At 29.5% G+C, this 15,898-nt stretch overlaps 1 protein-coding gene across 1 annotated transcript; it reads left to right on the plus strand.

Moving 5' to 3' along the window:
* Nucleotides 1–180: 180 nt before the first annotated feature.
* On the plus strand, nt 181–13,644 carry LOC111029911. Its single transcript, XM_022309158.1, has 4 exons — nt 181–719; nt 2,490–2,896; nt 9,526–9,695; nt 13,283–13,644. The coding sequence occupies exons 1-4, from the start codon at nt 497–499 to the stop codon at nt 13,428–13,430; spliced, it is 948 nt and encodes a 315-aa protein (XP_022164850.1). The 5' UTR covers nt 181–496; the 3' UTR covers nt 13,431–13,644.
* The last annotated feature ends 2,254 nt before the right edge of the window (nt 13,645–15,898 follow it).

Consider the following 15,898-nt stretch of genomic DNA (forward strand, 5'->3'; position numbering starts at 1 on the left):
AATGTATTGTAATGATGATGTAAACGCGACGGCGAGACCGTAACGACATTATATTATTATAAGATAAATGTTTTGACAGTTGAGACAAAATCTATGCGTATAATGATACGATTACATATCCGTATTAAATTTATGTCATGTCGTCGTCAACTAAAAAAATATGAAAAAAAGCTGTAATTGGGGAAAGTGGACGCTATTTAAATACCACCATACGATATAAAGTTATTATTTATTGTTATTAAATACAATTGCGTTGAAAACAATGAGATTTGATAGTAATTTCCGTCGGCCGACGTTGCGAAATTTGGCGACACTTCGAACAATATGTTCGTAAGAAAAGTTACCGAATTGAAACGGCGGACGATGCATCATGCACACGTGATTTTTCGACTTGTCCTGCGTTCGTCGTAGTCTGTCACACTGCCGTGTCTACTGTACTACTCGCAGCATCCTCTCATCGTCGAGAAGAGTCCTTTAATCCTTGCCTGTACGCAAAATGGTCCGACCAGCCACGTTGCTCTGTGTCTGGGTCTTTGGACATTGCGGACTTTACGGCTCGTTCGCGGGCGCCGTCGTGGCCAAATCCACAACAAACGGTTCGTCGACCACGAATCTCCGGAACAGTATCGACGGCTTGGAAACCAGTCAGACCCGAGTCAACCAGGTGGACGGTTACCGGGTTACGGGTTCAGGTTCGGACAACCGTGTATCAGGAAAAGGCAAGTAGTGTCGGGTATTTAAAACCGTCGACTATCGTATCATACAGCTACGGTTTATTTTATTATTGATAATAGGTCATTATTATATAATATCACGCGTGCATCCGGTATAGTGCATGGTTGTAGAATAAAACCATTTTAAAACCAGTTCGCGATTTTCGATCGGTTTATAGAAAGTAGCGCCGATAACACCAATTAATTATAATACTAACATACTGTTATCTAAAACTTAGAAATGGTTTTATAATATACTTATTAATATTGTTATGAAATGGTAGGGGTTTTAGAAAAAAAAATATTTTCAACAGAGTTTATTAATTTTAATCTAGTGAGTAGTGTTACCTCCTAATTACTGTAATTTCGCAATGATCTGTGACAATAACTATATGTACGATGTGTGTGTGTGTGTGTGTGTGTGTGTGTAAAATATTAGAAAACCGCAAAGCACGTTTAACCGGTTTAATCACCATAAATTTAGCATCGACTCGATTAAAATACCCCTTATGTGTGTGCGTGTGTACCGAACATGTCAAACCGCCGCACATACTCGTATTTATATTATATACCTACCCATGCATAATATGCATAAAATAGTAAACGACGACGGGTATATGTATAATTAATAACATTAGTATAAATAACCTATGGACCCGATTGTACCATAGTAATAATAATAAAAAAAAATAAAAAAAACTTAGCAGACACTCCCTCGAGGCTGCGGAGGTGCGGTCATATATTTACAAGCGACTAGACTTCCTAAAAAACCTATTTCGTTTTAATTACCACGTCTGCCAAGTCTCTTAATCTCGTTTTACCCCCGTACGATATGTTATGACACATATCTACAAGGTGATTCACCAACTACGCTTAACCCTATTTTTTCCTTCAATAACACGATTATTTAAATTCTGATTTTTGGAATACCATTTTTCAAATATCTAGGTTTTTTTTATGTCATTTAAGGATTGTCCTCCTGTATCGATAAAAAAATTTATTCTTCTAAGCTGATTATTTTTTACAAAATGTTCATGTAGGAACATAAATTCAAATTTAAAAGAGTAGTTTTTGAATTATTAAATTTTAAGTACCTACCTATTAAGGATAATAATCCATGATAATAGGTTTAACGAAATGAAGGTTATATAATATGATGATTTTAAAATTATAGTAATAAATATTAATATATTAGAATTTTATGTCTGTACAAATTGTCTAAACAATAAGTATAGATTCTAAACTGAATATTACATATTTTAATATTTACATCTATATTATGTGTTATGTAAAACCATAATCAAACATTATTATGGCTTTATACTTAGTTCATAAGCAGCCAAGTAGGTACCTACTGATTCGAATTTAATTAAGGATTTAGATGTATAACGATTTTCAAAAAAATTCTGTGGTTAGCAATTTAGTATTTACATTGAAAGGGTGATTGTCATTTGAAAAATAAGTTTGCCACAAGACCTTAAATAGTATTATAAAATCCAAGCATTTTAAAATATAGTCAACTATACTTCAACATTTTAAAAATAAGACTTTTAATAAATGCATAAAAGGAGCTCCTAGCGGGCACGCTTATTGAACCAGAGACCACTCTGTATGTTAAGATCAATGTTGTTATGTACACTTGGGGAAGGTTCGTATTTAGACTGCCGAAGAGAGCTCAGATTTCGCTTAAGGCATTTTTTTTTTAGCAGCCTTGTTCAAAACTACTACACACTAGTATACGCCTTGTACTGACGTTGAGATGCATTGCTTAAACAGATTACAGTGGTGGTCCGGCTGGCGGTTATCCGGTGGAAAACTCATATGGCCCACCCAAGGACTACTACTACGACGAACGACCCGAGTACTTCAGCCCTTACGATCAGGCTAGTCACCACCTGCAGAGCAACGGGCCACCACCAGAGGTGATTTATCATCAGCATGCCAATCCACATCTACAGCATCATCAACACGGCGGTGGAGAGGTCCATCACTCCGGAGAGTTGAACGTACAGCCTTTGTTGTGGCCTTTGGCCGGAATCGCACTGCTCGGAGTGCTGTCGGCCCTCGTCAAAACCCCTTTGCTGTTGCAGTTGGGCCACATAGGCCGCCGTCGCCGCCGGAGACACGCGAACGACGGCGACGGAGGAATTGCCCCGGAAACGATCAAATTGCTTTTGGAAAAGGTAAACATACCCTAGGGATGCACTCCACACGCCATGGTTGTACTTATTATTGGTAATGATAAACCTAAATAACGGAGAATCTAATAATCTAAGATAACGCTGACCTATCGGTAGCGACATTTGAGTGGAATTTATTAGAGCCATATCATATCGAGTCTGTCCTGTACTCGACAGTAAATACCCACACATTTAAAGCCTCCTGACAGTTTTATCGTGTTTGTAGGAGAAAACAGCCTTCTTAAATCGCCGGAAACGACCAACGAACAGTATAGTTCCTTTATCACAACCAGATTTGCATACGATTCCATTTTTCGAATACCAACAAGACAATCGAGGGCATTCATATAATATAAGAGCTCCTAAGACAACAGTTCCAAGGAAAATCTTCCAAATTTTGATTTAAAAAGAACCCTAGTTTAATAGTACCCCTAGGGTATTAGTAGTCAATGCGTAGAAAACAATTAATTAAATGTAATAATAGAGACTTGTTCTAATTTGCGAGTATGTATTTAAACAATTGTTTTATTATGGAAAAATACATTGTAGTCAAATACATTATAGTAAAATACATTTTAGTAAAATACATTATAGTAAAATACATTATAGTAAAATGTATTATAGTAAATAAAGTTAAAAATGTTTGTAAATAAAGCCATAAAAGTTCCTAAATTTGCGAAAAGAAACTGATTCGATTTTATTTGTTGAGACGGGCAATTATATTATTATAAATTATAATAAAGTATGCGAAATGTGTAATATAAGAAATTCACTATTGCGTAAAAAATCTAATAGCTATAAATTCAAAAACTATTGATTATGGAATAGAAATCGAATCGGTTGACGTCGATATTAAAATAATTGTATCTATACTACACTGAGAAGGTTAGCTTTACTACTACAATCGTGAATTCGTTGGTAGGTAAGCAAAAATCCAACCGGCCACTGAACGAATTACATTTTATAATATATAATTTATACCTATTATGCATGTGTATATATTTTTTTATCGTCACCAGTCACGCACTCTCACGATAGACGACAACTAATTTCAGTGGCGTCTATATTTATAATTTTTAATGTATTCGTCGGATTACGACGTACTTATATAAGACATCATCAAAAATGATATTCCATTGAACGTCATTATACATTAGCATATTATTATTACTATTAACACTTACAGTCGCCCAAATAGCGACGTCATGAATACCATAGCCAGACACATAATACAGTATAATTCTTGACCTTTATACGAACAAATTCCGTTTACCGGTCAAGTATACAATATTATTATCCAGCGGTTATTGAAGTCTCAGAGACGTAGTATGTTATTAGTCATATTGAATGTGTGGGCGTGAGTGCGTGTACACGGTGCGCCTAAAAAAAATATCAAACCTCAACTCATATAAATGGTAACAATATAAAATGGTAACACTTGACAGTATGTTAATATAATATACATTTTTATAATCATTTGCGACATTACAATATAAAATTATTGATCTTAAATCGTTGCATGTAATCAAGTAGTAAAAGTAGGTAAAGTCCGAATCTCATAAAAGTGTTTTTAGTGTTTCCAAACATTCAAATACACTGTATCTATAAACGTATATGTAAATAATATATCTCGATACTATTTCTAAATATATCTATTTATACTGAAATATCTATGAGCTGCGTCCATCGCCTATTGCATTTAATAATATAAATTATAATGAGTCATGCATTCTTTACGCATCGTGTTTATAGGTATTTTTACACTCGTGACCTGTAATATACAGAGTGATTAGTTGTTATTATTTTCACGGTCAATATCTGTTTTTTTTAATCCTGAGCGGCGCCACGATTGTATAATTTTACAATAATGCTTGTTTTTTGTGGATGTATACACGATTTATATAGTAGAAAAATTCTTAGATTTTCAACTTCAATATTTTATTTGGTAGAAAAGTGAAGTTGGAGCTTTTGGGAGGTCAAAATTAAAAACTCTCCTTACTATTCTTAATAATTATTAATTAGGAATAACTAAAACATAAAACAAAAAATTGGAAAAAACTGGAATCTATATACAAAACCAGTTTTCTACAAAATTGATTTTCTTATATTGTTGTAATTCAATATGAATATTGAATACAAGTAAATAGCTGCAATTTTCATCAAATGTTTATACAAGCATTTTTTCATATGATAAAATGTAAACTATTTTTCAGCTGTTTATAGACATTTGACCTTTTTAAAAATAATTATTAATAAAATATTTTTGCTTGGTCAAAAGCTAGATAATTTAATACAAGGTTTCTCATAACTTCATACAGAAATAAAAAAACCCAAAAATATATAAGCAATTTATTTTTATAAATATCTTAGGTTCGAATTTGGATGAAATTAGATATTTAAACAAAGATTTCCGATTTTAGTTATTTTGTTATAATTAAAAAATATTTTTCTTCGAGGAGATTTGAAACTTTTATGTTAATATTAGTATACTCTACAAACATTAAACACAATGAAGTTTTCAAAACATTGGAATTTATTTTATGTTATTGTCCATTTAACGGCAAATCGGGTTTGACTCAAAATGTAATAACAGTAATATAATATGATATAAATTTAAACTTTTTTAATAATTAAATAAACAAGATTTGTTCTGCGAAAATTAATTTACCTTACTGTTTTACAAATAACGAAATAAATTATTGTAATTGCAGTATAAATATATCATAAAATAATATACTTAGTAATAATATATAGCCTTACCATAGTCTTCACTTAAAATCGTTTTTCGTATGCAATTATTTATCATTGAATTTAAATTTAACACACAGTGACTTAGGTACTCAACGATGAGGTACACTCGACTCCTACTGTGCAGTTGTGTGGTTACCCCCTCCCCCAATGTATGATTTTAAATATTTAAAAATATTATTTTTTTCAAACTAAAAATTTTGTTTTTAAGTCTTTGATTACATGATTTCTCGTGTCAACCCCCATATTTTTAAGTTGTATTATGCATTAGACAGTACTTTATCGTCAATCTTCATATATCAATAACAATTATCTATCCCACAGTTTATTATTTATAATTTTTATAAATTTATAAATTTATAAATAAATAAAATAATTTTACTTATGAAAGAAATTGGATTGTATAGTCTAATTTAAATTATCTAAGTGCCACATAATGTAAAACAAGCCAATGACCACTTTATAGAGGCTTTCTATTCTTGAATAAAAATAAATAAATAAATAAGTAAATAAATAAATAAATAAATAAATAAATAAATAAATAAATAAATAAATAAATAAATAAATAAAATGTATTATACATTTATTCTGTCCAGAATAGTTAAAGAAATACTATTTAAAAAATCTTATCCATACATATATTTTTTTTTATTTTCAAAGAAATGTTAAATGTTTAAGTAACATATTATGTAATATTATTTATAGCTAAATTAGCCCAATACTCGTTATTTTCGTATAACAATCACTAGATAAATATTTTACCTCTATAACCAAGTGTTTAAAATTTAAATTAATGGTGGTCATTTTAATGAATAAATTGATATAAGTTATAAATATATAAACCTACTTAAAAATCAAGTAAAAAACAGTGAAAATTCGATAATACCTACACTGACTTAAGACATTTTTAACAGGGTAAACTGAGATAGTTATTATTTTATTGAATACAATGTTATTAATATTTATATACTTTTATTTTCACATTGCTGGTTAGATAATCAATAATGTTTACAAGACGACACATATAGGGTGAAGGCTAGTGTAGAGTTACCATTTAGTATTAACATATTTAATATTTATGAGTAAAAACTAAAAAAACATTTAGTTACAATTATTAGTGATCTCAGAACTGACCTATACAAATCTACAATGTACAATATTTAATCTGTTGTGTCAGGAATAAGATTGTTTGATTTTAGATGAGTATAAGAAATTTTTTTAAAACAAATACATTATAGATAATATATATTATGTATAAATAATATTATTAATTACTCGATTGTTATCAAAATAATATTGATTACAAATTTACAAAGTAAAAATTCAAAATTTTAATCAAATAATATTAACATTTATTTTAAAAAAAACTTTCAGGTCTTCATAAGATTTAACTTCCAAGTGCTTATAATTTTTTAAAATTTAATTTAACTGTTTTTTATGTTATCCAAGCTTATAAAACCGTATAATATATTTTGTTTAATTTAGTTATTTGAAACTGTATTTCAAAACAAAATATTTTAAACATGACAACTCTGATTCATACTATATGCACAATAAAGTATTTTAAAATTGTCTGAAAAATGTGCATCTTACGTAAAACTATATAATATTTTAATCACTCTGTATAATATATGTGTAGGTAGGTAGATACGAGATACGACAATGGGAATTCACGTGTTAACGATTCCGTTATGAAAAATATTACCATTCCGCCTCGCGGGGCACAGCGTACAAACGACGTTTATTAGACCGGCGTGTAGATGACCTATTTTTTTCTATTTGTGGTTTCCGAAAAAAACAAAATGATTTATGGCGTTCCTATCCGGTAGATCTCGTACGATCTGCGCACGATTCGACGGTGTTGTCGGAGCCTAGAGGAGTGCCTATTTGGATTTTATCTATCCGACCGATTAGTGCGCAGTATTTACGATTTAATTAACCATATATATGTATAGGTAATAACTAATAATAGTTCCATACATGATAAATTGAAGGCTTTAAAACCTCCAGTGTCTATTGTGAAAAATATCAACAGGTTTTTGAATAATTTTTTTCCGTCTGCAGTGATCAACTGTAAACGTGGTACAATCACTATACTATAATATAACAACATTGCACTCTAATATAAAGACCCCTTGAATTCTTGAAAGAATAACACATCGAAATAATTTCTACATAAAAACAAGTAACAATGCACGATAACATTCAAATTTGCACTCGCAGGTTATATTTTATAAAACACAATTGTACATAGCACAAAACCTTTTCCAAAATCTGTTTTTGTGTTTCTTTGACGACTTATAGTTGTCTATCTGATATACCTTTGCTATATTCCACGAGATTAACGAGTTTCACCTCCGACGTTCGACATCGATCGTTTTCTCCTGAACCCGAATGTGTGAAGAGTAAGAGCCACGAATATTAATATTTAAATTAATTTCAGTAAAAACAAGCATGCATAATATTTATTGTTAGTGTCGATCAAAAATGTAATATTGGATACCTACGTCCTGCATCTACAATCAACACGTTGTTCAAGAAAACAGAACCATCTCGTATTCAGCCGTTTAACGTGGAAATATTATAACGTATTCAATATATTAAGAAAGTTGTAGAATGCAGGCTCGATTTCTTTAGTGAATCACGTATTCATATACGTTTGACGTTATCAATTATGTTTCAATTAATCATATTAATTGTTTCGCATTGATTCAGTATGACTGCGTTATACATCTTTAACTTTTTTCGTCTTCACCCACATTACATGTTAAGCAGGTTGCTCACATGTGGGCGGGGCTATTGCGGATGATTCAAATTGAAAAGTTGTGCTTTTACTATAGATGAGATGATTGTACTGATATCATAATAGACAGAGTGTCTCTTGAAGATATATCTATAAGCCGTAGAGGGGGACTAGCCACCCGGATAAAAACCGGTTTTTTGCCGTTTTACTAATTAACTAAAAAAATAGTTAAAAATCATGAAATTAATGAAAATTAAATGTTGAAAGGTCAAAATTTTCAGAAAAATAAACTCTACAAAATGGATATCTTCAATTGTTTCAAAAATAAAAAAATTAAAAATACATTTTTTTAACTTTTTTACCAAAAAATTTAATTTAATTAATTATCAAAATGTATGTTGTCCTTGGCTCGGTGAGTCTAATAAAAAAAACAGATTTATGATATATTTATTATATCAGGAGATATCCTAATGGGTAAATCCTTGAGGGACCTCTGTATATTATTTTACACAATATTTTATGAAAATTTTACAAATTTTGATTCAAAGCTAAATGAAGAACTATTGACGCATAAATACAATATTATATTATATATTCTGATATTTTTTTGAAGTTCTCATATCATAAAATTCACATGTATACATGGTTCCATGAAGGAGCAGGGTCAACCCATGTCCAAGACACCGTGGTCTGCTTGAGTGTCTCGAGCTATAGACACATACACTTTACAGTCCCACGGTTCAATGAATTAGATCATGACTAAATAAATAGGTATGATCACAACTTTGTGATACGCATAATTTCGAGAAAAGAGTGGGAGTCATCCTTCGCTTTTCATTGGTCGTTGATATTTTGTGGGTATATGCTGTTACATTCAAAATCACAAAAAAGGATGGACTCATCAAAATTAGTGTACACTCGAGTGTTTTGCAAATAATTTTTTAACAATTAAAAGTAGGGGATATACCCATAGGTGACAAAACAAGTATCGACCATGTTGATGGTAAAAATAACAAAAATCAAAAAATAATATGTACGATTCCGCGGTGGTATATTTGTATATTTGTTGAGGGATACCTACTGCACATTATATCAATAATATCAGTTACGGTATTAAATTAATTTGTTTTTTGACATATAGTTCAACGCAGGGAAGGAACAACGTGGGGTAGATCAACAAACGTGTTTGGTGTGCAACATGGTGGAGAGCATTTACCATCAAAAGTACACTTGCGTCGAGAGGTCCATCTGTGAAGTAATGTCTCGGAATGGACCAGGCGGGTCAGAAACAGACAAACGATTGTTGACCACGTAAGTTTCCAAATGTTTATCTTACACATACCATGAAGAGGTTCATTAAACTGTGTTTTACAGTTCATTCGTATTATTACAGTATTTCATCTTTGATTAAGTAAGTGAAAATGTTTAGGTAGTATACGTTATCGCCATACACCAGCGTCCAGCCGGCTATTTAAGTATATACAGAAGTGACAGTCGTTTCAGCGGTATCTTAAAAATTATTTTCGTATTTCTGACTTTTAGTTTTTTTTAATTAATACCCGTCCAAAAAAAATAAGGCATGTTATAACTGGGGACATTGCTCTCCTGTAACTACTGAGGTTAGAGAGTGTACCTCATAATTTAGTAGGTCACTGGACACTGACCACTCTCATGGTTATCTTAAATTTGAATTCGATGATAAATCATTGGGTGCAAAAAACAATTCTGAGTGGTGACGAGTGGAATGGATACTTTATAATTTATTTATGTTACAACAGATAATTAGTAATTTATGTTTCTATAAATATTATGGTTCATATTATATTGACCTAATTTTTTGATAAATATTGCATAACATATTATTATTATAATTATTATTTTAATATTATCTACCTATGTTAATACGAGACAATGTTGTGTGCGTGTGTGGTATGTGTAGGCAATCCACCAAAAATTTTATCACATTCATAGTTTTTAAATTCAGTACATTGGGAATCATATACCTGAGGATATGCACCTCAAAGCCATTTTATCTTAAAGAAGGACTCACCCAGGGATTGGTTCATGGTTGTCTGACGAAAAACTACCATTTTTTTATCACTTATTGATGCTGATGGTTGCAGTCTAACAGAAAAGAAAACAATTTTTTTGTTTAATATAATTTTAGACCAGTATAAAACAGTCTAGGACAACCCGCGTAAAAAATCTGTGCTGTTTGTATTTAACAGAGTTGAGGTCATTGAGAAATCCGCAGGAATTTAATTTGTTATGGGCAGGATCATCTTATATAATATACCATTGTTTATTGTTATTAACTTGTAAAACACATACCTTAAATCGGCGTGAGTAAGTAAAAACAGTAAAAAAGCCAGTGAAAATGTCATTAATTATAATGAATAATAATTTAAATTAAAATTGAATTGTTTTAGCTTTAAAATTGTTATTTTTTTGAATTAATACAAAATAGCAAAAAAGTTCGAAATCTTGAATATACAAAGATATCAAAGTTGAAATTTGAAATACTTAAAAAAATTGTAACTATATATTTTAGATATTTTATAATTACTATAAATCACTGAACAACATATTGAGGAACTTTGTATTAAGTTTCAAAATTTTTAAATTATAAAAAAAGTAATCAACTACTCTGTATTAATAATAAAAAAAAATTGAACATTTCAAATTTACATAAATAGCTAGACAAAAAGAAAAAATTTAAAAATTGCATATTGTCAATTTGTCAAGACTCAAGATAATATAAATATTTTGTGAAAATGTAAAGTAACTAAAGTTATTTATTTTTGAATTTCAACAAAACAACAGGACTGATTTTGTCGAAAACTTGTTATGTTAATATGTAATGTGTTAATATTCTCGTATAATTTCCAACATCTTTAGGGGGAAACAACGCCATGACGGAAAATATATTATACATGCCTCTATCTAGCTACAGTATAACCAAAAAGATTTCCATCTCCTCCAAGCTCCGTATACCCCCTCTCGTATCTATCTACTCGTAAGCGTACGCACGGGGTAGTTCGAGTATCTTGTGTAATATAGTTGACTACTCTTTAATTTTTGTTTTTTTTTTAATTTTTAAGAATTATTTTTAACAATTTTAAGGAGTACAAGACTATGTGTATTGTAGATATTAGGTGTTAATTGGCGATACGTAGAATATTAGTTATGTAATTCGGCCCAACAAAAAAATATACCAGTTATATAAATTAAAATAATATACCAACTTAAAATATTCTTGGCATTCCGTACGGACTATGACAATGGGAATGTAATTAAAGTAAAGACTACTATTGACTATTATGCGACTATTACGGTATTATAGTAGTGGTTGAAATAATTTTAGCTCCTCTGAATAGTTGTTGGAACGGAATTCAAGTATAATGTATAAATTAAAATACTTATTTATTATTTATAACTATACCCTGCTATTAGTGTCGCTGTAAGCTTACTGTCCATAGTATTCTATATCAAAACATTTTTTTCTTTAAAAATCATTTTCGACTTGCATCGGTGTAATGTGACAAAACACATTGTACCGGGCGGTTTCGAGTGTACGGACAGAGCGCGTTGATGTTTACATGTGTACGGATTTTCCTATACATTATTCTATGTTTTAGTCTGATTCTAGCTGTCTTAAAAAAATCCATTAATCTTTTTACGAGATTTAGGCCTCGTACATTTGTATTACTAGGTACAAAATATTTTTAATACTAATACACAACAGCGGAGTAATGTATGTAACGGTGTATCGTGTTTTAATTTTGTCTTTTGAAATATTTAAACTGAAAAAAAACAAACACTTCTCGCAATCCATGTGTAGCTTATCTCGATTGGAAATTGGCCATTGAATTTTTAATTTAGGAAAAGTCATTTTTGAATTGTACAGAATCTTCCTAGAAAAACAACGTAATGATGTCGATTATAATAATATGCATACCTCTTATATTCACAGTGTCTTACCAAAAAGACTTCCACCTACTCAAAGCATGTGCACGGGTGGCAGATAGTGTAGGGAGAGGTAAATACTCTGTCGACATTATTGTGTTTGTTTTAAGAAGTATAAAGATTATACACATAATATATATTAGGAATAATACGATGTTAACTGTTAATATTTAAAAAAAAATCAAGTACCTAATTCGATTCGAACAAAAATAAACCAGTTATAAATTATAACAATATACATACATCTTATTCCTTACGGACCACATAGGAATGAAAGTGTGACTAAACTACTGACTTACGCATAAACACTATATAGTGCAGGGGTGGCCAAACCAAGGCTAGCATCTTAACATTTTTACTCATATAATTATAGGTATCAATTTACTTTTGTTGATCTTCATATTGTTTTCATTATATTGTGTGACTCGTGACTCTCTTATTGCTGGCCCCTCCTGTTATAGTGCTTCTACCTATTATAATGAACCTTATTTTATTTTATGTGACATTGCAGGCTGCAGTAAAATCTTATGTGGTTGATTGTATAATTAATAGTGATTAGTAATGTTATGACTCCCAAATAGTTTTTGGAGCAGAACTTAAGTACCTGTACATATGCAATCCTTAACTATTATTTTTGACAACCCTGCCGACAGCGTCTAAGCACGCATATGAACCCAATCGTTCTACTCGCATATGGTACGTCTATATTAATAATATAAAAAACGAAACTAGTCAATTGGGTATAAACGTGTTGGTACGAAAATCGATTTAGGCTCCTCATAATTCTTACCATCATTAGTATTTAGGATCACACTTATAATATAATTAGATAAAGTCTGAACACTACGCGTTTTCATTACATCACAAGTGTCATTCTGTCGAAGACATGTATCTGATGAATTTTATTTTCGTCATTGGATTTTTTTCAACAGAACCATCGCCCAAGTCGTTGGAAACGATCAAATCCCCGAAGAGTTCAAGAAACGTTTGGAAACGGCTGAGAGGAACGGCAGGAGTGGGTCAAACTGTAGACACTTGTATCAGTGCGAAAACGGTTCACCGGCAATGGTGCGCAAATAAATGAAAAACAATATCGTACATATATATGCTTACATATTATAACACAGTATATTCATTTTCGAATTGTACATAATTTTTATGAAATACACATTGCACATTGAAAAATTCGTCAACACATCCAATAATTTTGACTAATAAAAACATAGTTATAATTATTTAAAAATATATATTATTTTTGTTGGTTTTGGTTTTCTTATTATTTTTTTTTATATATATATATAATATTATATGTACGCCTAAATTATTTAAATTATAGCAATTAAACATTATTATATTTTATGTCTTAATTAATTTTACAATTTTGTCATACATATATATAATGGCTACAATGTTTATGTATAATAATAACACAATATTATGATTTTTTTTTATTATTATTATTAATCATTTTTAATAATTAATTTGTAACTTAAACGAAATCGTTAATTATTGCAGAATCAATTGCTATTGAGGTAGATGGATTAATATTTTGTTGAAGAAAAAAAAAGGTACATACAGACGATTCACATAAAAATTATGATTGTACTTATTTGTGTTGTGTATAATATAAATACCCCAAACATGATATTTTGACTATTCGGATTTTTTGTTAACTGTAAAATAAAAATAAAATGTATTCTTATGTTATATATAGGTACTAAACAGTAACAATATAATATTCGTATTCAACATTATTCGGTAAGTAAAATCTATGTTTTGTTGTACGTACGTGTGTGTAAAAAATTAACATAACAGTGAATAATTAAAATGATACACCAAAACAACTACTTAGGTAATATACAATTTAGCTATAGCAGGTAAACCATAACCAATCAGGTAAAAAAATTGTTAGTGGTCGAAAACCAGTAATTTCTTTTAACAAGTTTCAGGAGGGGGAAAGAAAACATTGACGAAAAGTATTGCTCTTACAATATATATATATACGAGTATATAAATATATTTGTATGGACTATGGTACTTAATGTATAAAATTATATCATTACAATAATTATATTTAACACTTTGTCTGGTGTTGTGGTTTATATAATATGCTCGAATATTGCAAAACAGGTATAATAATAATAATTATATTGTAATTATTAATATTGTTTAAAAATTAATAATTGGTACTGTGTAGCACAATAAAATAAAATCGTTGTTTTATACATAATATTATGTTCTATTTTTTCTTTTTAAGTATTCACCCTGATAAAAAATTGATACTAGGTAAAGAGGTTAAGGTTGTTGTAATAATAATAATAATAATAATAATAATAATAATAATAGTAATCATGTAATATAATAATAATAATATTTGTCTGCTGCAGGTGATGAGAAACAGAACAGATATTAAATATTATACTGATGAAAACGGATGTCAATTGTCTAATGCCCATTTACTCTGTAAATTAAAATCTATTGTTATATATCGTTGAATATATGTATAATATGTAAAAAAATAAAGAAAACCAATAAGTGAAACAAAAATTAATCTGGAAAAAAACTATATAAGTTCTGTGAGACTACAGATTTGTTGAAAACTGCTGTTAAACACCGTCTCTAAACATTATTGAGCAACAAGTTCAACTATTTTTTGAAAATTTCTAGTTATTTTGTACTGAATTTCGATTCTTATTTACTATTTCACACGTAAATCTCGCGGGCTTTGTTTAGGCCAAACGAAAAAAATGCCACTAAAATTCATTATATAAATCGTGTGTGCGCTATGTCCTTATACATCATATACGAATACATACTTACATTATACATATATATAATAAATATGTATGTATATAATACTGTAATCATAATAAATCTTAACCATATCTACAAAACATAAGAATAATTGATCGCATTACATAATGCTAATAATCATAATCATTATACAGACAAAAGTCAAAACTATATATTACATTATTCGAAAATCGTTTTATATACGCTTATCATACAAAAAAAAAAAATATCTTCGTAAATTGGCACAATATCTACCCTTTTACACTGAACTTGTACTAAGTGTATGTAATCATAAATTGTTATTAATAGTTATAGAATGACGGTAATACAAGGTTAAAAAAAATAATAATAATAAAATAAAACATAGGTCAATAAAATAAACTTTAAATATAAAAAAAAAAAATGTGTGCTTTAAAATGTCGTGAAAGTTACCATTGAACTAACAAGTGTCATTGTAACAAATAGATAATGGACAAACACAATGTTTTAATTTTTTTTCTTTTCTGTTTTCAATATTTTCTTTCAAATAACTTAATAATATAATATATTTACATGGGTATATAATTGTACAAAATAAATAACATGTTAGTGGTATCGGAATGTACATTGATAAAATAAAAATAATATTTGCATATCATATTATGTAATATTATAATATATAATATATAAATGAAAAAAAAAACACAAATAAAAAAAAAATAAAAACTGATCACATATGGCAGCGGTTATTGTGTGAAATGTACTATTACTTTGAG

This window comes from Myzus persicae, unplaced genomic scaffold (genome assembly GCF_001856785.1).
Source record: "Myzus persicae strain clone G006 unplaced genomic scaffold, MPER_G0061.0, whole genome shotgun sequence".
In the NCBI taxonomy this organism is placed as follows: Eukaryota; Metazoa; Arthropoda; class Insecta; order Hemiptera; family Aphididae; genus Myzus; species Myzus persicae.

Bases quoted from the DNA above. Each gene is read 5' to 3' on its own strand.
- LOC111029911 (XM_022309158.1), top strand. From the start codon at position 497: ATGGTCCGACCAGCCACGTTGCTCTGTGTCTGGGTCTTTGGACATTGC. The intron at 2,897-9,525 runs GTAAACATACCC...TTTGACATATAG, and splicing joins TCAAATTGCTTTTGGAAAAG to TTCAACGCAGGGAAGGAACA. The intron at 9,696-13,282 runs GTAAGTTTCCAA...TTTTTTCAACAG, and splicing joins GACAAACGATTGTTGACCAC to AACCATCGCCCAAGTCGTTG.